General features: G+C 50.8%; 1 protein-coding gene across 6 annotated transcripts in view; it reads left to right on the forward strand.

Moving 5' to 3' along the window:
- The window catches only part of LOC144950104 (disks large homolog 2-like), a 422,604-nt gene that overhangs the window by 262,784 nt on the left and 133,384 nt on the right, over positions 1-26,436 (forward strand). For all 6 annotated transcript variants that reach the window (XM_078880161.1, XM_078880160.1, XM_078880156.1 and 3 more), the window contains one exon: positions 4,614-4,716. In XM_078880161.1, the coding sequence (XP_078736287.1) occupies positions 4,614-4,716 (103 nt within the window). The remainder of the gene's footprint in view (positions 1-4,613; positions 4,717-26,436) is intronic.

Raw genomic sequence — 26,436 nt, forward strand, 5'->3', positions numbered from 1 at the left:
GATCGGAATCTGAAAGATGTCTGCACTACTTGAACATATTGGCACTTCAAGACAGAGGAAAGTGGAAACAAATGATGAAATGTGCTGTGGACTCCTGACTACGCTATACACTACACTATACACTACACTACTATATACTACACTATACACTATTCAATACACTACTATACTCTACACTACACTATACACTACGCTATACACTACCCTACACACTACACTATACACTACGCTATACACTACGCTATACACGATACAATGCACTACTATACTCTACACTACACTATACGCTATACACTATACAATACACTACTATACTCTACACTACACTATACACTATACTATACAATAACTACAATGATGTGCACTACTTGAGCATAATAGAACCACAAGACAGAGAGGAAAGTTTAAACAAGTGACGAAATGGACACCTACTACGGGCTGTCTGCCCGTGGGTCGTGATGATGATGACGATGACGGGAACCTGTTTGACTCCCGGCAAGTTTCCTCGGTCTTGTTTTTCATTAATTCGAAATTTTAAATTGCTCCACCAGAACCAGAACCTTTGTTTGGCCCCCCAACCAAAGGTAATTTATTTTTCCCCGAATTGGGGGGGGGGGGGGGGGGGGGGGGGGGGAGGGCCCTTTCACGTGGTCCTGAACAAAGGAAGTGAATTGAAATCAAATATATGAAAAAGTAATGGGCAATTTGATGAAAACACAAAAAACCCAACGACCTTTTCACCAAACAGACCTCTTGCTAGTGCTGTTTTTTTTACCCCACCACCACCACCACCCCCCGATACAGCTGCGTTGGCTCCAAATGTGTATCGTTTATTCGTTCGTTCCAGCAAATCAAAAATTTCCCTTCGGATGTTTCTGGTCACCGATGACCCCCGAACCCAAAAGCCGTCGTGGACGATAGAAAATAAAATTAACGAGATTTTTCGCTAAAACATTTCTGCCCCAGCGCAGCGTCCCACGCGCAACGCTTCCGTACGATCGACGCGCGGAGAAACGCGCACGCACGCACGCTCGATGTGGTTTCGTATCGAGAAAAAATGATCAAACAAGGCAACCCGCCTAGCTTATACACACACGTCTAAATAGATTAACTACGACGATCTATTTGTCCTTTCGCCAGGTGAGGCCCGCTGAGTTGGTTATGCGTTATATATAGAGATGGTGTGTGTGCGTGCGGGATTAATATTCAATCGGCAATGTTCGCCTCGGTGTTTGTTCATTCGAGATGCTGATGTGAGAGAGATGTGTTTCAGCACCGGTGGGGGTGGTGGGGGGCAGGGGTGGAGGGGGGCGGGGCTGGGGGGGGCAAGGGGGGGGGGCAGCACCTATGAATCAATCCCCCAGTGGGTTCCAACATCTCGCTCCCCACAAGATGACGTAGGATTTAATTGCGTATTTCATTTTCGGTCTCGCTTTTTTTAAAATCCTTTATATTAAGTTCGCTTGCTTGCTTAGGACCGTGCAAATCTTTCGGTCGTTTTTTTAACCCACTTCCCGTGATCCAATCGAGCTGACATTTTCCACACAGACTCATTGTGCGTGACAATTAATGTTCGTGAAAAAAAAATGCAAAAATGTTACACTTTTTAGGACAAAAAAAATTATATTTAATTACCAATTGCTTAATGGTCTAATGCAATAATCTGACCCATAGGTGGCAGCCATCTCAAGCCAGAGGACGAGAGGACTCTAGGCCGCCACGCATATAAAGGATTTATAGTAAAAAACTTTGATTTTACGGGTTATACTTATTTTTTGTCCGGCCTGGTTCCCGATATTGAAATTTCCTGCGAGCCGATAGCGATTACAGCGTCCAGGGAGGGGGGGAGGGGGGAGAAAAAAATATTTAAAAATTTGAAGAAATTAGTCCTATAAGAACGAATATTGTAAGTTTTATAATGGCTTAACGCTTTCGCGATCAATATTATCCATAAGAGGTTTTTTAATTATTATAATCAAAATACTTATTAGATCGCGTAAATATAAATGCGTCGTTAAATACGCCACCATCACCCGACACAGCCAATTAGTAAGGTTTTGTCACGTGAACAAAACTTGCCCATTAGTTACGAGTTGAGCGCACCGATTGTGTGTTACTTGTGATTACCGGCGAAACGTCACTGCTACTACAATTGTAAATGTTGTGGGTTTTTTCTCTCCAACACACAGCAGGTTTGCTGTACTCGTAACGAATTGGCACTTTCTGTTTACGTGTCAAACCTTTACTAATTGGCTGCGTCGAGTGGTGGCGGGTTTAACGACACATTTATATTTTCGCGATCGAACCCAAAAATAAACAACCTCTCATGGACACTTATAACGCTGGCGAGAAGCAGCATACTCATGAAGGCCACGCCGGCCTTCATAGGTCATCTCAAACAGCACTTGCCCCAACACGCCGTCAAAGGCTATATGGCGGGGGGGGGGAGACCTTTTGTCTTTGTACGCATGAGTGGCACAGGCGTCATTGTGAGTGCACTCCACCACAATCCCACGTGTTGCCCGTGTTCGAATCCTGATCCGGATGAACAATGCCAGTGGGCCAGTGTGTTGCACGGGCCTCTCCCCTAGGTTCGACTCGGGATAAAGTTCGCGCGTGTCAAACGTTTGCCTTCATCGCATCCCTCACTCGACTCTCTCAACACTTTCCTCTACGGCCTCCCCCCCCCCACCCCCCCCCCCCCGTAATCCCTTATCCCCAAACTCTGGATTGGTTTCAAAATGCCCCTGTCACACTCCTCACCCTCGACCATAAATGAGATCACGTCACCCCAATGCTGCGACCCCTCCACTGAGGCCCAAACCAATCCCAGATCAATTTCAAGTTCGCAGTCACCGTCTTGAAGATCCCTCACGGGACTCGCCCCTGCCTGCCTCTCCCCTCTCATCTCACTCCACTCCCCTCCACACACTCTCCTGCCTCTCCCCTCTCACTCCACTCCCCTCCACACACTCTCCTGCCTCTCCCCTCTCACTCCACTCCCCTCCACACACTCTCCTGCCTCTCCCCTCTCATCTCACTCCACTCCCCTCCACGCACTCTCCTGCCTCTCCCCTCTCATCTCACTCCACTGCCCTCCTCCACGCACTCTCCTACCTTTCCCCCTCATCTCACTCCACTCCCCTCCACCAACTATTCTGCCTCTCCCTCTCATCTCACTCCACTGCCCTCCATGCACTCTCTTGCCTCTCCCTTCTCATCTCGCTCCACTCCCCTCCACACACTCTCCTGCCTCTCCCCTCTCATCTAACTCCACTCCCCTCCACGCACTCTCCTGCCCCTCCACTTTCATCTCACTCCACTCCCCTCCACGCACTCTCCTGCCTCTCCCCTCTCATCTCACTCCACTCCCCTCCACGCACTCTCCTGCCTCTCCCCTCTCATCTCACTCCACTCCCCTCCACACACTCCCCTACCTCTCCCCTCTCATCTCACTCCACTCCCCTCCACGCACTCCCCTACCTCTCCCCTCTCATCTCACTCCACTCCCCTCCACGCACTCCCCTAACTCTCCCCTCTCGTCTCACGCTACTCCCCTCCCCCATCGCACTTATTCCGCCCTGTCAAGGCGGCACGCCATTATCGACGACCGCATGTTCACTTTGCCCGCCAGTCGTGCCTCGTGTCTGTCTCGGTGGCCCCGTTTCAAGCTCCGCGGTTTATTATTCACTCGCAAGCGGGGTGAGAACCCGGGGAAAGAAACCCCAGGACTGGAGGAGTCTTAATTTGCGAGCGTGCGTGACCCTGTGTTCGCCAACACGACGCAAAGAGCCGCAGAAACTAAACAACAACAAAAAACGTCAAAAAAAAATCAAACCACCGAGCACGGAAAACAGACACCCGGTGTCGCCGTGACCAAAGCGGAGATATCACGGCGACGGAAAAATCACCGTTTGAAATCGTACAAACCCTGCAACGCAAGTCGGCTCGGGGAAGATTACTTTTCACTTTTTCTTTTACCAGGTAAGGCCCCACTGAGCTATACAGCTATTTTTTTTCAGAAGTGATCTGGCTATCACAAATGTCAGCTCAACGAAGCGGCTTATCATCACGTGGATATTTATAGCGGCCAAATACTCTGAACGCGTGATGTCGATTCTAAATGTGGAGGGAAAAACCAGTGGATGTGGGGAAAAAAATCTAAGCGACCAAGGGGAGAGAGAGAGAGACACGCAAACTCCAAATATACAGCAGGCGTCAATGTCGGAATCGTATCCATGACGTCCTGCGTACCAGGCGAGGGAGTTAACATCTCCTAGCCACCGTGATGATGATGCTGAGAGATGAAAACTCCAAATATACAGCAGGCGACAATGTCGGGATCGAACCCACTGCCTCCTGCGTGCCAGGCGAGGGAGTTAACATCTCCTAGCCACCGTGGCGCGATGAACTTCTACGCTCAACGCCACCTCTGTCTGTGTGTGCTCCCCCCCCACCACCACCTCTGTCTGTGTGTGCCCCCCCCCCACCACCACCTCTGTCTGTGTGTGCCCCCCCCCCACCACCACCTCTGTCTGTGTGTGCCCCCTCCCACCACCACCTCTGTCTGTGTGTGCCCCCCCCACCACCACCACCTCGTTCTGTGCGCCCAGGTGAACGGGATTGACCTGAGCAGCGCCACGCACGAGCAGGCGGCCGCCGCCCTCAAGGGAGCTGGCTCCACTGTGAACATCGTGGCGCAGTTCAGACCGGAGGGTGAGTGTCGGTGTGTGTGTGTCAGTGTGTGTGTGTGTCAGTGTGTGTGTGTGTTAGTGTGTGTGTGTGTGTTAGTGTGTGTGTGTGTGTGTTAGTGTGTTAGTGTGTGTGTGTTAGTGTGTTAGTGTGTGTGTGTCAGTGTGTGTGTGTGTGTCAGTGTGTGTGTGTGTCAGTGTGTGTGTGGGTCAGTGTGTGTGTGGGTCAGTGTGTGTCAGTATGTGTGTGTGGGTGAGTGTGTGTGTGGGTCAGTGTGTGTGTGTCTACGTGTGTGTCAGTATGTGTGTGTGGGTGAGTGTGTGTGCGTGAGAGCGAGTGAGAGTGAGTGTGTCGTCCCGTCCACCCCCCGTCTTCGTGCGCCAAAGATCATCCTCCCCCCACCCCCACCCCCCACCCCCCACCCCCCTCCCCGTAGCCTTCACAGCCTGTTGGGGCAAGTGTTGTTCGCGAGTTGGCAGCGACCTCGTTGGCTGGCACCGTGGCACCGCACCAGGGAGGCGGGGGTCTCTGTGTCCCCGTGTCTCTGAGTCTCTGTGTCCCCGTGTCTCTGAGTCTCTGTGTCCCTGTGTCTCTGAGTCTCTGTGTCCCCGTGTCTCTTGAGTCTCTGTGTCCCCGTGTCTCTGAGTCTCTGTGTCCCCGTGTCTCTTGAGTCTCTGTGTCCCCGTGTCTCTGAGTCTCTGTGTCCCCGTGTCTCTTGAGTCTCTGTGTCCCCGTGTCTCTGAGTCTCTGTGTCCCCGTGTCTCTGAGTCTCTGTGTCCCCGTGTCTCTGAGTCTCTGTGTCCCCGTGTCTCTGAGTCTCTGTGTCCCCGTGTCTCTGAGTCTCTGTGTCCCCGTGTCTCTTGAGTCTCTGTGTCCCCGTGTCTCTTGAGTCTCTGTGTGTCCCCGTGTCTCTTGAGTCTCTGAGTCTCTGTGTCCCCGTGTCTCTGAGTCTCTGTGTCCCCGTGTCTCTGAGTCTCTGTGTCCCTGTGTCTCTGAGTCTCTGTGTGTCCCCGTGTCTCTGAGTCTCTGTGTCCCCGTGTCTCTTGAGTCTCTGTGTCCCCGTGTCTCTTGAGTCTCTGTGTCCCCGTGTCTCTGAGTCTCTGTGTGTCCCCGTGTCTCTGAGTCTCTGTGTCCCTGTGTCTCTGAGTCTCTGTGTCCCCGTGTCTCTGAGTCTCTGTGTCCCCGTGTCTCTGAGTCTCTGTGTCCCCGTGTCTCTTGAGTCTCTGAGTCTCTGTGTCCCTGTGTCTCTGAGTCTCTGTGTCCCCGTGTCTCTGAGTCTCTGTGTCCCCGTGTCTCTGAGTCTCTGTGTCCCTGTGTCTCTGAGTCTCTGTGTCCCCGTGTCTCTGAGTCTCTGTGTATCCCCGTGTCTCTGAGTCTCTGTGTCCCCGTGTCTCTTGAGTCTCTGTGTCCCCGTGTCTCTTGAGTCTATGTGTGTCCCCGTGTCTCTTGAGTCTCTGTGTGTCCCCGTGTCTCTGAGTCTCTGTGTGTCCCCGTGTCTCTGAATCTCTGTGTCCCCGTGTCTCTTGAGTCTCTGTGTCCCCGTGTCTCTGAGTCTCTGTGTGTCCCCGTGTCTCTGAGTCTCTGTGTGTCCCCGTGTCTCTTGAGTCTCTGTGTCCCCGTGTCTCTGAGTCTCTGTGTGTCCCCGTGTCTCTGAGTCTCTCTGCCCCTTCGTTCTCTCCGTGGATCTCCACGGATCTCCGCTGCCCGTGACCTCCCTGCGTCTCGTGGGTCCCTTTTGCCCCCCCCACTCTTCCCCCTCCCCCGTGTCTCCGCCTGCATCCCCGGACGCGTTTCTCGGGGAAGGTGTCAAATAAATCGCCTCGTCAGATGCCTGCCGCGGTCCAAACACCGCGACTGAGAAAACGCCGTGCGGTGACGCCTGCGGGTGTGAGGGTGTTACGCATGAAACGTCTTCGTACGGACAAATGCACGCCCCAAACCCAGGTCCCTCCCTCCCCACCCCCTCCCCACCCCCTCCCACCCCGCCGACCGCCTTAAGGGGGCAATTAGAGAAACAACACTAACGAGCAGGCAACAACCAACAAGAAAGCCCACGTTTGTTATGACGGGACGGCGTGCCGTCAACCAATCCCACCACCACCACGAGCTTCTCTCCCATGATCGACGGCGACGGAATGGAACGTGTCACTCGTGTGGCGAGGGGGAAGGGGAGGCGGGGGGGGGGCCGGTTCTCGAACGCAGCTGCAAGAAAGTTTGTCTCGCCGTTTTATCGTCAATTTCGGGTTGAGCAGTCCACGTGGTTCTTCGTCGTCGTCGTCGTTTCTAAATAGCCAATTAAGCGGCGTGCGGCCCTCGGACCCGCGGCGAAGTCGCTAATTGAAACGGCTGGGCTCGTTCTGCTTTGCTCGTCCGTTTTGTTTATCTGCCCCACCACCGTACACCGTATCCCCTAACCTCCCCCCCCCCCACCGTATCCCCTAACCTCCCCCCCCCACCGAGCAATTTCTCGGCTCGGCGACAAAACCTCTCCGGCTATTTACCGCGGGACAATTAGCGAGCGGCGGATCGGGCGCACGCGCCGCGCGCGTTTAGCCGCAAGCTCTTTCCCGCTCGGTTAATTCTGAGCATCCGTGGTGGGGGGTTGGGGGGCACGGGGGGGAGGGTGGGTGGGAGAAGAGGAGGGGGGGGGAACCGACAGAGAGCGACGTCGACCGTGCAGAAGTTTGTCGGGTTTTTTCTTCTTTTCAACAAATTGGCGCTCCGCTGGAAACGCCGCGGTGCCCGGCAAACGCCTCCGTGGGAGCGGTTTGCTGTCGGCACGGCGCATCGATCGGTGGCGCGCTGCAGAGACACGTGCCCTTGCGCGGCCAGACGCGCGGACGTCTTTTAAGCGGCGTTGAAATGAATTGTAAAATAAAAAAATTTATGACGATGACGATGATCTACATCGCAGGATTGCGAGAGATGGTGGCGGCTTGGGTGGGTGGGTAGGGGAGAGTGCGGAGGCGTTCATCCAGCAGTGGATTGACCACGGGTGATGATGGACGGACAGCTCTGTCAATCTGTATCGGTCACGGTGGTTGTTTTGACCATACTTCACCATGCGGGTTGGTGAAGGAGAGGGGGTGGGGGGCTGACTGACTTGGGATTGGTCAGGACGATGGAGCTAGCGAGGAGAGGCGAGCGACAGACTGGCAGTCCAAAGGGAGGGGGAACGTACCTGGGAGTACGTACGGCGCGGAGATGGAATGATGAAATCGGCCCCACGTACGCGTGTTAGCTTGACGGTTGCATCGCCGGGCCGTGAGATTGTGATGGTTTGTATGTACGTGTGTATCAAGGCCGTGTTATACAATAGGCCACAGTAAGCCTACTCACTCATTCACCCACTCATTCACCCACTCATTCACCCACTCGCTCATTCACCCACTCATTCACCCACTCATTCACCCACTCACCCACTCACTCATTCACCCACTCATCCACTCACTCATTCACCCACTCATCCACCCACCTACCCACTCACTCATTCACCCACTCACCCACTCACTCATCCACTCACTCACTCACCCACCCACTCAACCACTCACCCACCCACCTACCCACTCACTCAATCACTCACCCACTCACCCACTCACTCACCCACCCACTCACCCACCCACTCACTCATTCAGCCACTCAGCCACCCACCCACCTACTCACTCATTCACCCACTCACCCACCCACCCACCCACTCATTCACCCACCCACCCACCCACTCATTCACCCACTCACCCACCAACCTAACCACCCACTCATTCACCCACTCACCCACCCACCCACTCACTCATTCATCTACTCACCCACTCACCCACCCACTCACTCACCCACTCACCTACCCACCCACTCACTCATTCACCCACCCACCCACTCACTCATTCACCCACCCACCCACTCACTCATTCACCCACCCACCCACCCACTCACCCACCCACCCACCCACTCACCCACCCACTCACCCACCCACCAGGGCGGTATTATCCAATAGGCCACAGTGGGCACTGAGCCGAGGTCCTTTGAAAAACACGTTTTACCATGTTTTTTTTATATGATAAAAAGATTGTAACCAAGATATCTTCTTGAATAAATAAATGTATATATAGCAGAGATAGGCACAGTGTATACACAAAGAGGCAGAGTCGTGTCAATCGTTTGTCGTTCATAAGGTGAGAGAGAAATTAACAACCGCAGATGAACTTGTAGGTTTTTTTCCATTGCAAAATTACCAAATGAACACCTTCAAGCGGTGTTTTTCGCACACTCTCATTCTCAGCAGAGAGTAGCAGTGCAAGGGAAGACAAAGGCGGCATTGTTGCGCTACGGTCGATCGGAGACAGTTTTTTTGTAATCAGCTTTAGCGAGTGTCAGCGGCGGTAGTAGTCGTAGTGACATGGGGCAGCAGTAGGACCATCCTGTAGGCAGTTATCACTGAAGGCCTACGAAACACAAGTGCCTAGGGCCTACAAGAACCTCAGCCCAGCCCCGTGCCCACCCCGTCATAGAGGCCGTCCATAAATGACGTCACGCACCTAGGGGGGGGGGGGGGATGTCAGACATTTGTGACGATGTGTGACTAGGGGGGGGGGGTTTGAGAAATGTGACGTCACATCAAAATGCGCAACTTTAAATAAGTGCCTAGGGTCTACAAGAACATTAGTCCGGCCCTATCAACTGTAGAAAGTACCAACGGAAGTACGCGTGAACCAAGCGGAGTGTCAGCGGCGGTAGTAGTAGTGACATGGGGCAGCAGTAGCAGCCTGTAGGAAGTTATCACTGGAGGCCTACGAAAAAGAAGGTTCTAGGGCCTACAAGAACCTCAACCCAGCCCTGGTCTGTATGTTGAACTTCTTTCGCACCGTGCGTAGCCCAACCGTGCTAATGGAAGGGGGGGGGGGGAGCCTTCATCCAGCAGTGGATTGATCATGGCTGCAGGCGACGTTGAACGACAATGAACAGTTACACGCCAGAGCCTGGACAAGGCCGCAAATGCTGCCTTCTCCCGTAAACCGTCCGTACAAAGACGGTGATCACCGCATCGCGCGGCGCTTTGAAGACGCGCTTCTGCGGCCGTCTGCGACGCCCTTCCTTCCGAGCTCAGGGAGCTACTGGGAGCTGCGCACTTTTAAATCATCGTCTAGATTCGCAAACTAATTTCTTTAGAACTGCTTTCTTTTTATTTGGTTCAATGATGACGTCGTCCTGATGCTCTATTTCAGACCGATGGCTTCACTATTCTGGCAAATCGCCCGATGATGCTGGATGTAATTACCAGCGAAACGTCGTACTACTCAGATGGTAAATGTTGTGGATTCACTCTTCAACACACCGGTGGGCTGAAGTAGTGAACTATTTGGCGTTTTGTTTACGTGACAAATCCCTTACTGATTGGCCGTGTTGGGCGGTGGAGGTGTTTCGACACATTAAAACTGACGCGATCTGAACAAAAAAACCTTCATTATGAATTATTTTGGTCGCGAAAGCCTGATACGCGTTCAACTGATTTCTTTATACCCGGAAACTCACACAGAGACCCACAGTTTATTGTCCCCCCTCTCGGCACCCCCCGAGCACGGTCGGCGACGTACGGTGCGAAGGAAGTTCAACAAGCGTACAAGTGATTAGTCGCCGGTGTAACATTCTAGGGGGCAGTGTTCTTCGTTACCAAGACCCCCGCGGGCCACTGGCAGGAGGGCCCTTGGTGGCCTTTTGCGTGGCCCCGTGAGCCACCCCCCACCCCCCCATCATCATCATCGCGCTGCTGTCAAAACCCCCAATGGTGTTTCAAATTCGTGTGGCGGCCCTCGCTCGACGAACACCGGGAGAGGGCAACGTCCAGCGGGGGAGGAGGCCCCTCCTGCCAGCAGAGGCCTCGAGCAAGCAATTGCCGGGCCACACATTTGACATTGTCATGAATGCAATTTTATTATGATGACGATGATGATGTAGAATATTGTATCCACCTATTAAAAGTGCCTCCCTCACCACCTTTTGAAAATTGGTGAAGAAACACCCCCGCCGCCACCGCCGCCGCCGCCACCACACGCTTCTTTTTAAATCCTTTATATTAAGTTCACTTGCTTGATTGCTTATGACCGTGCAAATCTTTCGGTCGTTTTTTAACCCACTTCCCGTGATCCAATCGAGCTGATATTTTGCACACAGACTCGTTGTGCGTGACAATGCATTTTCGTGAAAAAAATGTTCCAAAATTTTACACTGTTTAGGGAAAAATAAATAAATTTTTAATTACCAATTGTTTAATGCTGCCAGACAATCATCTGACCCATAGGTGGCAGCCATCTCAAGCCAGAGGACGAGAGGACTCGAGCCGCCCCGATGCCACGCATATAAAGGATTTATAGTGAAAAACTTTGTTTTTACGGGTTAATTTTTTCGGATGTCGGGATGCGTCGACACAACGTCGCAATCTTCTTTGCAACGTTCCCGACGGGCAAAACGCTGTCGGAGGTTGCCCCCCCCCTCCCCTCCGGGCTGCCCCGTACAACACTCGCCCACCAGCACCACCCTCCGTGGGCAGCGTGCCCCCTTGTTCCATGTGTTGTGGCGCAATTCACGACTCCGAGGCAGGTCACATATTCACTTTAAGATGTTTTTTGTTCATGTTTTTGTTTGTTGCGGTTGCACCCGATTCAAGAGCCGAATGGCTCACAGGGCTATATCTAATACATGAACTTGAACTTACTGTTAGGGGCTCACGCCACGTTTATCAAGGGCTTACGCCAGGTGTGTTAAGGGCTTCTGCCGAACCAAAACCCTCCTGGGATCCCTACACCCCGACTAACCCGGCTCTCCATCCTGCCCCGGGCCGGGACCACCCCCAACCTTGGCTGGTCCCTCCCCTAGCCTCGTGTGAGGACCAACTACCCGAGTCCCCACTCCTACCCCCGACGAACCCCGATTACATCCCGGCTCTCCCTTTAAATACCCCCCTGGGGGCATGACGTCACCATCCCCCACGGCCCCCGCATGACGTCACGTCCCGCTACGCCACTCTCTCCGAGGGCGCGCGTGACGTAATGTCACCCACTACACCTCTACACACGTGTGTGTCCCCCCACCCCCTGTCTATCCGCTACAGAGTCACGCAATGCGAATGGCCATCAAAGCGAGCGGTGGGGGGAAATATTACTCCTTTTCGGTGATGTGATGTGATGCGACCCGACAAGCATTGATTGCGGGCGAGGCGTACCCCAGATGTGTTTGCGGTCGGCCTGTGTGTCTGTGTATATCCGTGTGTGCGTGTTGTGTGTGTGTGCGCTCACTGGCAACGCTGGTGACAATTATCTGAACCGGTCCTGGGCATCCCCTAGGTCGACTCAGCCTCAAATTAGTACCTGGTGCGATGTTAACATCGCCACTGGGGAGACAAAGGCGGCCGGGCGTGGTGCTGGCCACCCACCCCCCCCCCCTTCGTGTGCTGTGCCAGCCTTTATAGGTGCTCGCTAACAGCACTTGCCCCTACAGTCTGTTACAGGCTATACTGGGGATCTTTGTATTTGTCTTTATATATGTGAGTGTGTGTGTGGGGAGCGGTGGTGTAGCGGTTAGCGCGCTGCACTACGAACCCGGCGACCTGAGCTCGAATCCCGCTCACGGCCACCACCAGGGACAATTATCCGAACTGGGCCCTGGGCCTCCCCTAGGTCGACTCGGCCTCAGATGAGTACCTGATGCGGTGTGTAAATATTTCCACGAGGGAGACAAAAGCGGCCGGGCGTGGTGCTGGCCACCCACCCCCTCGTGTGCCGTGCCGGCCTTCATAGGTGCTCGCTAACAGCACTTGCCCCTACAGTCTGTTACAGGCTTGACTTAAAGCTTTCGTGACTGCAGGAATTCGTATTCTTTCAAATTTATTTATGAATTTGAGCCCATCTACGTGACGTTACCGAAAGACCCAAAGAATAGTATTTTAAGGCTATACGGGGAACCTTTGTCTTTGGATTGTAAGCCGCTCCAGAAAGAAAATCGCGCTCCAAACCCGTGCCAGGTTGTGCAGAGCTCTTCACTCCCCCCCCCCCCCCCGTATGAGGCCGTCCATAAATGACGTCACGCACCTAGGGGGGGGGGGTCAGACATTTGTGACGATGTGTAACGAGGGGGGGGGGGGTTGAGAAATGTGACGTCACGTCAAAAGGCGCAACTTTAAATAAATATAGGCAACACGTTTCTACTTAATTAAATAGACTTTTTAATACATGTTTTCTCCTGCAACATCAGAGTTCAGCGCCACATTAAATACGCATCACAATGACAATAGTTTAAAGCGATTTGAAGCATGTTTTCTTTTTTTGTGGGGGGGCAGAGCTTTGTGACGTCATATTTCAGGGGGGGGGTCTGACTTTTGTGACGCCGTGTGACGAAGGGGGGGGGGGGGTCAAAAATCGTCCAAAATCGCGTGACGTCATTTATGGCCGACCCCAACAGACTTTTGTGCTGTTGAGCGAGCAGCACTTATGGCTGACCACCACGTGGTTTGGTGGCTAGCGAGCAGCGCCGTTCCTGGGCACGTTTTTCTTTCTTTTTTTTAATCTCCCACGTGGTGATGTCGACACACCAGGTTCGCATTCGATGCCGAGTTGACCTAGGGGAGGGGGGAAAAGCGCGGGACAGGGTTCCGATAACCGTGCCCAGTGTTTGTGGCCGTGAGCGGGAATCGAACTCTGGTAGCTGGGTTTTCGTCGACGAGTTTGCTAACCACTCGAATCTCACTCCCCACACATACAGCACAAGCCAAAACAAAGATGCCCCGTGTAGCCTGCAACAGGCTGTTGGGGCAAGTGCTGTTAGCGAGCACATATGAAGGCCGGCACAAGCCCGGCCGCCTTTGTCTCCCCAGTGGCGATGTTTACACACCGCACCCAGGTACTCATTTGAGGCCGAGTTGACCTAGGAGAGGCACAGAACCGGTTCAGATAATTGTCACTGGTGTTGGCCGTGAGTGGGAATTGAACCCAGGTCGCCAGGTTTGCAGTGCGGCACGCTAACCGCTACACTACCGCTCCCCACGCATACACACATACACACCTACAGGATTATACGACTTATCAACAACTTTTACTTGAATAATAATGATAATGAAGTAATTCTAGCACAGTATTCGCTCGCTTTCGAAGAGAGAGAGAGATGATGACTCGGACGTGGTTAAGGAAGCCAGCCAGTGAACCGATGCCAAACCCCCCCACCACCACCCCCACCACCAAGTTCTGCGATCCTCTATATATTAAGATGTCGATGGTCAATAATAGAGTCCTTAAACGTGGGAGGAAGCCGGAGCGCCCGGAGACAAAAGCCACCACCGCCGCGTACGGGACAACGGTAAATATAGCAACACAATCAGCAGCCGTGCGAAGTCCTAATCCTGGAAGTAATTTGTATCGAGCGCTTCGCTTTTCGTGCGCGGCTATCTCTGCGCACGTTTTCCGCTCGCGATCGATTTTATTTCCTCCGCTCCCCCACCGTCGCCCCCACACGGCATGACCAATCGCTCCTGCGGCGCATCGGACTCCTCCGCGGCTTTGTCGGCGGCGATCAGGAAGGCCGTGAGTGAGTGCGTGCGTGCGCAAATTCCAATCGAGGCTGCCGCGGGGGGGGGAGGCTTTACACAGCAATCGCCGAGGGCTGTGCGTGTGCGTGCGCGCGCGCGCGTGTTTGCTTGTGTGCGCGTGTGCGGAGGAGGCTTGTGAAGGACGCCGCTGGTACTGGGCGGTTGTGTAGCCAGTCGCCCTCCAACAACAACCGAGGGGCAGAGGAGCGACGCTCACAACAATGACGCGGGTGGATAAAATGCAGCGAGTTGGCACAGTGGGGGGGGGGGGGGGTACAGCCGGTGGTGCATCTACCGGTAATCTCAGTCGGCCAACCCACGGGCACCTGGGTATGTCCCGTGACCTCCTGCCAGCGGGCGTTCGACACCTCACGTGGCTTTAAAGTGCACATAGCCTGGCACAGGTGCCGTGGTGCCGTCACCGAGTGGTGAATGGCGGTCGTATTGGTATTGGTGCGCTTGTGCGTGCGTGTGTGCGTGGGGAGCAATCGGCCGACCTATGGCACCTGGGTATGTCCCGTGACCTCCTGCCAGCGGGCGTTCGACACTTCACGTGGCCTTAAAGTGCACCTAGCCTGGCACAAGCGCCGCGGTGACGTCAGCGGCAAACGGTTAGCGCTACGCTGCGCCACGAACCCCCGGCGACCCGAGTTCGGTTCCCGCTCACGAACCGCGAACCTCGGTGACGGTTATCCGAACCGGTCCTGGGCCTCCTCCCCTAGGTCGACTCGGCCTCAAATGAGTACCCGGTGTGGTGTGTGTGTATATGTCCACGAGGGAGACAAAGGCGGCCGGGCGTGATGCTGGCACACCCCCACCCCCCTCGTGCACCATAGGTGCTGCTACTTGCTAGCGGCACTTGCCGCTTGACAGCTTGTTCAGGTTTATACGGGGTGGGGGGGGCAGGGGGATCTTTGTGGATCGCGCCCGATTAGCCGCGGAATTAAACGGGCTTCCCCGCGAGTGACCTTGGAGAACCTTGGGGAGCGTTGTTGGGGAACGTCAGCAAGCGGCAGAGTTCGCAAACGGGTTTTGATTCTTTACCCGTACCCGTACCCGGCCGCACCAGGGTCGCAAACGGGTACCCGTACCCTACCCGATACCCGGCTACCCGTACCCGGCCGGGTATCGGGTAGGGTACGGGTATCGGGTACCTGATTGCGACCTCTGGGATGAAGCCATGTTGCAGACGCGGGTGGGTTGATTCCAGGAACTTGAATTGTGAGAAGAGACAAGACGTTGGGAAATGAGTGACAAACGGTGACTCACCAGTGACTCACGGCCTAACCCGTACCCGGCCGCACCAGGGTCGCAAACGGGTACCCGTTCCCCCTCCCCCCCACCACCACGAGCAGTGTGGGTCATGGTGTCGCTCTAACTTCACGGTGGCTCCTGTCACGTCGCGGTTGTCCAGACGGTGGTTTTTTTTTCTTATCCTGATTTGATTTTTTTTGTCATCTGCTCTTTTCCACCCAGCCGAGGCTGTGAAAGCACTCAAGCGGCAGGTTTGCCCTCTCGTCTGTGACAGGAGATCGTGATCATTCTCGAGGTGGTCCGATGTGAATTTTATTTTTGACATCGAAAGTCGCGTTGCTTTTTTTTGAGGGTCTTATGCCGATTTAAAAATAAAAACTCACGGGCCAAATTCGCAATTTCACGTCCAAGCTCATATTCTTTTCACCGGATGAGAACTCGAGAAAGGCCGGAGCTTGTCTTCAATTTCAAGAGCCGCGAGAGGGCAGTTGTACAATCCCAACTTGCGGTGTCATTTTTCGAAATTGGCAACATTTTTCGACCGCGTCACGCCGGTTGGCACACGACGGTTTGCACCCCCCCCCGCCCCCCCACTCTTGCGAACGAAGTCACGGGGATCTTTTAGCGTCCGCTGCGAGCAAAGCGGAAGGCGTTATTACCATTATAATTAATTTGAACACGCGCCACAGTATTTACCAGGGCTGCCGCTTGGATTGGAACCCCGCGAACCTCCTTGACGGTTGGGCGGGATTTTGTCAACCAAAAAACCCCCCAAAACCTCCCCTCGGTGACGCGGAGTGGAGAGGAAGGCCGTGTCTTCCAGGCTGAGGTGGCTAGGAGGTGTTAACGACTTCGCCTGGTTTACAGGAGGTCGTGGGTTCGATCCCAACCCTTGACACCTGCTGTATATTTGAAGTTTGCGTGCCTCTCTCTGTCATCAACATCACAGTGGCTAGGAGATGTTAACTACCTCGCCTGGTTTACAGGAGGTCGTGGGTTCGATCCCGACCCTTGACACCAGCTGTATATTTGAAGTTTGCGTGCCTCTCTCTGTCATCAACATCACGGTGGCTAGGAGATGTTAACTACCTCGCCTGGTTTACAGGAGGTCGTGGGTTCCATCCCGACCCTTGACACCTGCTGTATATTTGCGCCTCTCTCTGTCATCAACATCACGGTGGCTAGGAGATGTTAACTACCTCGCCTGGTTTACAGGAGGTCGTGGGTTCCATCCCGACCCTTGACACCTGCTGTATATTTGCATTTTGCGTGCCTCTCTCTGTCATCAACATCACAGTGGCTAGGAGATGTTAACTACCTCGCCTGGTTTACAGGAGGTCGTGGGTTCCATCCCGACCCTTGACACCTGCTGTATATTTGAAGTTTGCGTGCCTCTCTCTGTCATCAACATCACAGTGGCCAGGAGATGTTAACTACCTTGCCTGGTATGCAGGAAGTGGTGGGTTCGATCCCGACCCTTAACACCTGCTGTATATTTGGGTTTTGAGTGTGTCTCTCTCTCTTTCCGTGGTCGCGTGGATTTTTCTCGGGGTCCTCTGGCATTTCCCTCCACATTTAGAATCGACACCGTGCGTTTAGAGTATTTGGCTGCTATAAATTTGCCACACGATGTGTGTCTCTCTCTCTCGCAGTGTCTCTCTCTCTCCCTCGCCACGTCTCTCTCTCTCGCCACGTCTCCCACTCGCGACACCTCTCTCTCGCGCTGTCTGTCTCGTGTGTTCTAATGCGGCGACAGCACTCTGCGATCGAGCGAGCGACTGCTTCGTGTGTGTGTGCGTGGTTTTTTTTTACAAACTATTTTCCACGCTAACGTGGCTGCAAAAGTCGTCGTCAGACAGGCCGGGAACACGCGCGTTTCGAAATCGCACGTACGGCGTAGCCATCGCGTAAGTAAAAAAAAAGTTTTTTTTTCACGACGCGGTTTCGCGACGGGCGGTCAAGTGTTACGCGAGTCGCCGCGAAACACCGCACAGTCACTTCGCAGAATCAAGTCTCTCAACGCTTTCCCCGGGGGGAGCGGCGGGGGGGGGGGGGCTCTTCCACGTGAAGCCAAACTCGCGTGACCGGCATTGCCGAAACACTTCCCAATCCACGTAGCGGGGGGGGGGGGGAGCGGGGGCCACCCATCTCCACAATGATCTTGAGTCGCAGCGTTGCTCTCCGGCGTACGTGGTTGGCATTTTATTAGGAAGTCGCTGCGAAGCTGTGCACTTTAAAAATCTCGACTGAGAAACTCATTGCTTCAGAACCGATTTTTACTCGTTTAGTTTGTTGTCCCTCCCCCCGCCCGCACTTCCGATTCGCACGGTTGGCTACGTGCGGTGCGAAAGAAGTTCAACATACATACGTACCGCACTATACGCTACACTACTATATAATTGAAAATCATTTCTTCAGAACCGCTTTGTGTTTTTAGTTTGTTGTCCTTCCCCCCCCCCCCCCCGCATTTCCGATTCGCACAGTTGGCTACGTGCGGTGCGAAAGAAGTTCAACAGACATGCAATTATAATCAATGTTAATGACTCTGCGATCAACCTGACTCATCTAGCGTCTCCCCCCACGTCTCTTCCCAAGTCCGAGACACCGTCTCGCGCTCTAAGGCTGCCTCTGTCGAGCTTATCTTGGCGGGCGTGCAGGGATTTCTCTTATCCAGCATTTTTGTTATCGTAATCGCTCGTAATCCTGCTATCGGACTGATGGCATCTTGGGGGGGGGGCAGGGAGCTGTTAAAAATCTCGTTATTATAAGGTTCAATGTGGAGGCTTTGTCTCCTAACTTGTTTCTTAGACGCGTAGTAATCGTAGTTGTAGGGCTTTCGCAAGCAATGTCATCCATGATGGAGGTGTTTTTGTCGGGTGAGATTGTGTGAATACAAATGTGTCGTTAGACCCGCCACCACCCGACACGGCCAATTTCTAAGGGTTTGTTACCTAAAGAAAAGATGTCGAATAGTTGGAGAGTAAACCCAATTAGTTACTACTACAGCACTAACCGGTTGTGTGTTGGAGTGTAAACCCACTTAGTTACTCGTACAGCACTAACCGGTTGTGTGTTGGAGTGTAAACCCAATTAGTTACTACTACAGCACTAACCGGTTGTGTGTTGGAGTGTAAACCCAATTAGTTACTACTACAGCACTAACCGGTTGTGTGTTGGAGTGTAAACCCAATTAGTTACTACTACAGCACTAACCGGTTGTGTGTTGGAGTGTAAACCCAATTAGTTACTACTACAACACTAACCGGTTGTGTGTTGGAGTGTAAACCCAATTGGTTACTACTACAACACTAACCGGTTGTGTGTTGGAGTGTAAACCCAATTAGTTACTACTACAACACTAACCGGTTGTGTGTTAGAAAGTAAACCCAAGCCGTTTACAATTCGAGTGCCGTGACGTTTCGCCAGTGATGACGACCACCAGCCTAAACAGTTGTTTCTCTGTGCATGATCTTATAAATGAAAATTTAAAAAAATCGAAAATCATCACATTTTACACCCGTTTTTTGTCTCCGTCATTCGCATTACATCTATATTTCATCGTCAATTGTGCTTTTTAAATATGCAAACACGTAAGCCCCCCCCCTTCTTTTTTTGTATCTACTGCTGGATGGGATGATGATGATGACGACGATGACGACGATGACAACCATGTATACGATGGTGGTGATGACAGTGATGACGAAAACGTTTATGATCAGAGTCATGATGATGATGATGATAATGATGTCGACGATGACGGCGATGATGTTTATGGAGGGGGCGATTCTGAAAATGCCTACTCTTGCGATTGACATCACAGGACCGTGCGTCAGTCATTTCTTTCGCCATATTTGACCGCACTGGTTAGTGCGGGTTGGGGGTGGAGAGGGGGGGGGCGGTGTTTGGGTCGGATATAATTTCCCTGCTGATGTTCGCCACGGCGAGGAATCGAACTCGAGTCCACCGGGTTCACAGCTCAGTGCCTCCCCTCCCGTCCCCCTCAAACTACTGGCCGTATTTGCCAGTGTTTGTCAATGTGATGTGGACCTAATCCATCGCTCACATCTCGCCAGGAGGGACGCCTTGCCAAATGAGATGCGAACAACACGGGGCTTTGCACCTCCCGGCTAAACGATGTCGCCTCGTCGCGCGCGTAAATAAATGGACTCGAAAGCGTCCGTCGGTGACAACTCGGACACTTTTGAAGGGGGTGTGGACATTTTTTAAAGGTATGCAATAGTCGACGTTTCGGGCAACGTGCCCTTGTTCATCACGGCGAGGTAGAGACGACGCCAGAGAGCTGGAGTCATGGACCCTGCGATATGCCATTGCTTGTCGGTCGATTTGTCTTCTCTCGTGTTATGAAAGACAACGCCCCCCGCCATGCTATCACCATTCCTCTTGGTCCTGCGAAGTGACAATCCATCTCGCTCTTGCACGCAACGACAGTCGTCGTGGTCGTCATCATCAACATCTTGCCCCCCTCTCCCCCCTCTATTTATCCTGAATACGCCCCAGAGGCAAGTCCACTACCCTCGGCGGAGATGGACATCGGCTCGCGCGCCGATAGTGTGGGACGGATGGAGCGTCGCGTTGCCAGACCGTGACGGATGTGCTCCCACTGCGTGGGATGCCTTAAACCGGCAGTGGGTAGATCGCGGCTGATGATGAGTTTTGGGTGGCGAGATGTTAACTACCTCGCCTGGTGTGCAGGAGGTCGTGTGTTTGATCCCGACCCTGACGCCTGCTGCTGTATATTTGGAGTTTGCGTGTCACTCTCTCTCTCTCATCATCATCATCACGATGGCTAGGAGATGTTAACTACCTCGCCTGGTGTACAGGAGGTCGTGGGTTCGATCCTGACCCTGACGCCTGATGCTGTATATTTGGAGTTTGCGTGTCTCTCTCTCATCATCATCACGGTGGCTAGGAGATGTTAACTACCTCGCCTGGTGTACAGGAGGTCGTGGGTCCAATCCCAGCCCTGACGCCTGCTGCTGTGTATTTGGAGTTTGCTGCTGCTCTCCATGTCCACACGACGATGATGATGATGACGATGACGATGATGCACAGCCACTTCGTGGAGCTATCATTTGTGGTGGGCCAGGTCGCTTCTGAAACAGAGCTAGACAGTCCGTTCATCGATTATCCGGCACTGCGCGATTATTCCGGCTGCTTCCAATATTATCTGGGCGGCCCCGGGCTAATCCGGTGAAACCGGCGAAATCGCTCCAAAGGCTGTAACCAGTCCGGCGATCGGCACCGTGTCCCACGTAAGTTGGTACTCATTTTTATCGACCCCCCGAAGGGATGATGGGGCCGAGTCTACACCGCCCCCCCCCCACTCGACTAACACTGAGCCACCTGGCCTGATACGACGGTATCTCTCGTTTGCCGTTACTGGGACTCGAACTCGGGTTCGCCGGGTTCATAGCGTGGCCGCTAGCCCACTGCGCTCCCCCCTTCCCCATGGTTTGTCGATCCGTCTGCGTATTTACAAGCAGCTACGGAATTTACTTTGTAGCAGAGGAGCCTCGAAGATATGAAAAGAAAAAAACTAAAAAAAATCGAATCCTGAAAATGTAATAAAAATTCCGACAAATTTATTAGGATGCCATATTAATCGCTGCGCTCCCTGCGTTGACGCATTTGTGCATTCTGCTGTAATTATATAATGCGTATCTTTTTTTATTAATGAAGATATTTCCAATTAAACCGGCCACGGCGGCTCCCCACCGGTCGAGCGAGGTGAAGGTTGCGAGTTGAAATCTCCTTGGGGGGGTTGTTTGACTCGGCCCATCAGTGCAAAATGGTGGTCGATAAAATACGTACCACTTTGCGGGTAGGCGAACGGATGGATTCGTCCCTGCCATGGGTAACGTTGAATTTCCACCCGCCGGCACTGAGGCTGATTAGACTTGAGTTGAACACTGCGGCAAATGCTCGTTTGAGAAGGCGGTCGCTTTGACTTTTTAGCGGGCTGACAATTTTTGTTGTTGACATTTTTGACGGAATAAATAGCGGGTAAATAACGTGGTAGTTTTTTTTTTTTTACAATCTAAAATGCCCATTTTAAGCAGATAAGACATTCCTATTTCTTTCGGGAATGAAAGAGCGTTATTAGTTCACGGTCACGGCATTGCGATTAAATGTGAATGACCCTGACGAATCAAATTGGAATTCAATTAAACTAAAAGATAACGTGTGTGTGTGTGGTTGTGGGGTGGGGTGGGGTGGGGTTAGAGAAAACAACCTCTAAATAAAGACTTGGCAACAACACAAACATATCGGGAGAGGGTGGGAAAATAATACAATGTTTATCAGAGTGTGCCCAGGGAGATAGAGAAACGTAAATAAATAAATGCCCGGTTGGAATGTTGCGATCCATCGATTCCCTCTGTACTCCTGGTAGTTTGGAATTGACTGTGGATTGTGGGTGATGGGGGGGGGCTAAGCCGATACAAAAAAAATGTGAAATAAATTTGTAGCAACTGCAAACTCGCAAAGACGGCGGTGTGTTGGGGCAGTTGACCCGCCGTAAATATATGGCGGATAAACCAGATCCTTAATCGTTACGTGCAAATGTTTTTTTTTGTCACATTGTTATTTTGCTCCTAATGACCAAATCGCCTGGTATGCTGCTTCCGGCCTCATCACAGAAGCCAAGCCCGAGTTGAGCCTGGTCGGTACTTCGCGAAGAAATACATTTTTTTCGTCTTTTTCCCCCGATTGCGTTTCGAGCGGTGTTTCGTCACCGCCAGACTAAAACACACAGCCCAAGTGCACCTCCTCCAAACTTTTCATCCAACACTCGCGGCTCCCTTTGACTCGCGTGTGTTTCATTTACCACCGTCAAATACCCGCTTGTTCGGTTGTGCAATTGTTCCCTAGGGCCTGGCAGTGGCGATCCTGGTCCTTGGTGTAGCTAGGATGAGGTTGCTGGTTCCACGCTGAGTCGGAGTGCAGGGTTCACAGCAGCGGGAGAGAGATATACGCGGGGCTGGCACGGAGATACGAGACCTGGTACTCACCGCCCTGGTCCTGGGTGTAGAGCGGAGGACTTTGCGAGCCCGCACTGCGGCTGCTGTTGCTGAGGGTTCCACCGTGAGCAGAGGAGAGAGAGATGCGGTGGGTGACTAAGCGTCGAAGCAACTCTGGCTCGAGGCAGGATTTATGAAGGAGGCCTGTACAATTTAACACGTAGTAGGCTTTCACGACAAAATTTATTCATAATATAGTTTTTTGGGTCAGAACGCGTTATTTAGAAATGTGTCGTAACCCTCCACCACCCGACACGGCCAAACAGTAAATAAATGTGTCACGTTTTCAAAGGACAAATTAATTTACTTCTTTAGCCCACCGGTGTGTTGAAGAGAGAATCAACAGCATTTTAAAATTTGAGTAGTACGACGTTTCGCTGGTAATTACAATCAGCTTCATCGGGCAAGAATGGTGAAGCTCTCCTGTTGCTTCCGGTCTTAAATAGAGCAGCATGAGGGTGACGTCATCATTTAATTCAATTCAAAGTAGTGATGTCACGAGCTGATTATGATGATAAAATTAAAGATTTACTGGATGAAAGTACCTACATTAAAATTAAACGAGATCCAACTAATACTTTAGAACGTAAGACTCCTGCAATCATTGCAAATTCATTAATTCCTAAGAATGAGCAATACCGGATTAAGCCAAGGGCTTCAAAACCACCGCGATTGTATGGGCTACCAAAGGTTCATAAAATCGGCATCCCATTACGAGCCATAGTCAGTACAATTGGCTCTGCCACATAAATTAGCTAAATATATAACTAAACAAATACAGCCCTACATCGGTAGGACATCTTCACTCATTAAAAATTCAGAACATCTTGTGAATGTGATTAAAGATATCAAACTTAACCCTAATTATATTCTGGTGAGTTTTGATGTAATTTCGCTATTCACAAAGGTTTCAGTGAACGAGTCGCTTGAATTACTTAATACACTGGTAAAGAATACAGGTTTACCAAAAGATATTCCGAAACTAGCTGATCATTTTCTTGGTTCTTTCGGTAAAGTGTTTCGGTAAAGTCAAAAAATAATAAAAATAAAACATGATAAAATAAAATGTTGGTATTTTAATAATAAAAATAAAACATAATAAAATACAATTTTTTTATTTTATTATGTTTTTTTTATTTCCCTTCTACGTGACTTTACCGAAATAACCAATAAGATGAATCCCTGCAGTCACGAAAGCTTTAAATCGAAATTTAGCTGATCATTATTTAAAAAACACTTACTTCTTATGGAGAGGCGATTTCTTTAAACAAAGGGAAGGAGCCGCAATGGGCTCTCCTTTATCTCCTGCTATAGCCAATCTGTACATGGAGAACTTTAAAACAAGAGCACTTGCCTAGAGTACATTAAACCAATCCTTTTGGTTTAGATATGTGGATGACACTTTGGTTGTCTGGCCACATGGTAAATATGCACTTAATGATTTTCTAAATCATCTCAATGCACAAAACCCGGCAATCCAGTTCACCATGGAAATGGAGGTGAATAACAGACTCCCGTTCCTAGATATTTTGCTGGGACATGGTCTTAATGGCAAAATAACACACAGCGTTTACCGAAAGCAAAGGCACACTGATGCCTATCTGAATGCAGATTGACATCATCACTCAGCTCAGAAATCCTCCCTTATCAAAACACTCATACATCGGGCTAAAACAGTGTCAGATGGTGAGAGTCTAGTGAGAGAGATTAAACATGTTAAAGAAGCACTAAGACAGAATGGCTACAATAATGCTCAAATTAACAGAGCACTGAAGGCCATATCACGAACGCAAAGCAACACTGCTGAAAGCGATAAGATTGTTCAAACAATTAAAATTCCATACATCTCAGGAGTAACTGACAAATTAGCCCGTGTTTTGCAAAAGCAACACATTAAAGTAAGATTTGGTACAGTACACAAAATTCAAAAACTGGGATCTGGCACTAACGACGAATTGCCTAAATTATCAACAGAAGGTGTATATCGGATTAATTGTTTATGTGGCAGATGCTATATTGGACAGACGGGATGCAACATTAGCGTAAGATTAAAAGAACACCAAAGAAACATTAAATTATCTCAAACACAACTGTCGGCAGTGGCAGAGCATGCTTGTCAACAAGGACACTCAATAGATTTTTGAAACGTTGAAGTGTTGTGTAAAACTAATTATTACTGACCAAGACTAATTAGAGAATCCATTGAAATTGAGAGAAACAAATGACTGCAATCGCTCTGACAGCTACAGGCTTAGTGCGGCATGGAAGCGTATTATTAAATAAATACAATTACAATTCCTTATAAGGGAAACAAATACCAATGAATAACAATTGAATGATTACCCAATCTATATAATTACAATACCCTCTCCCTCTTTGCCTCGATTCACTGCACAAGATTGAATTGAATTAAATGATGACGTCACCCTGATGCTGCTCTATTTAAGACCGGAAGCAACAGGAGAGCTTCACCATTCTTGCCCGATGAAGCTGATTGTAATTATCAGCGAAACGGGGCCTGTACGTTACAATTTTTTCCTCTGACGATTAATTTGCACGCAATTTGCTTGAATTAGCAGCTCGGTTGCTTCCAATATCTAATGAAGCACATTAAGTGGTGTTGCTAAATACAATTAACTTTTCTCAGTCCAAACGCCTGCCTTTCAGAAAATTCTAACCGAAGCATTTTCGAGAACTGATGAGGTCGTAGCCTGTGAACTCCGCGTGACCTTTGCTCCTCCACCCATCGGGGGCTTGTGAAACAAAATAAAATCAATCGATCGATCTTTAAGAAATATGTTCAACACATTTCGATTTAAAGCTTTCGTGACTGCAGGAATTCATCTTCTTGGTTCTTTCGGTAAAGTCACGTAGAAGGGAAATAATAAAATAAGAAAAATAAAACATAATAAAATAATTCTCACGACGTTTCGGCCACAACGCAAGCAGCCGTCGTCAGGTGAAGAACCAAGAAGATGTTCAACACATTCGTCAATAGCACTGTTGTGACCTTAAAAGGGAAAATATATATATAACAGGTGATGTTGTGAGCAGTGGCCATTCAGAGAAGACGATGTGATTGTGCTAAGGCCCGTACGCAGCCTCGTGGTTATACACCGATGATAGATTGATTTAGAGGGTGCTTCAAAAAGATGTTAACACTTCTATGGGACTGTCTTTTAATGGCAAAAAGAACGGATAAAACACTCTGACGTGATAACAAATGTGATGTTAATCGAAGCTTCAATAAGTCAAAGAATCTCCCACTTGATAATTGGTTTTTTACCCTTCTATCTGGCAACAAAACTGACACTTTTTTTACAAGGAGTCATGTTTGCATAGACCACAATACCTGTAGCCATAATGCAAACAAAAAACATAACTCTGATGATATATGCACTGTCCTTGAAGTTGATTGGTCCACACCCAAGACAGCTTTCCTTAGAGCCTAGTCTCACATGGGTTGGACCAGATGACGCCAAAAGGCGCACAAAAAAGGTGTCAGTTTTGTTGCCAGATAGAAGGGTAAAAAAACAATTATCATATTTTTTACTGGCAAATGAGGTTCTAATGGTGAATCTCCCACTTGTTCGCCATCATTGTCAACACATTGCCTGGAATCTTCTCCAGGTGGTCTCCAGAGCTCGGAGGCGGCACACTTCTTCCTGTGATATTATTGCAAATTCTCAGAAGTGTTCACATTTTTTGGTTCCAAGCACCCTGCATTTACATCGCAATTCAATTCGTCACTTTTCATCCGCCCACATCCACGCATATCGTTCGCAACCCGAAACAAATACAATTTCCCCCCTCCCCTTTCAACGAGTAATAAGTATAACCCGTAAAAACAAAGTTTTTCACTATAAATCCTTTATATGCGTGGCG

This window comes from Lampetra fluviatilis, chromosome 56 (genome assembly GCF_964198595.1).
Source record: "Lampetra fluviatilis chromosome 56, kcLamFluv1.1, whole genome shotgun sequence".
Taxonomy (NCBI): domain Eukaryota; kingdom Metazoa; phylum Chordata; class Hyperoartia; order Petromyzontiformes; family Petromyzontidae; genus Lampetra; species Lampetra fluviatilis.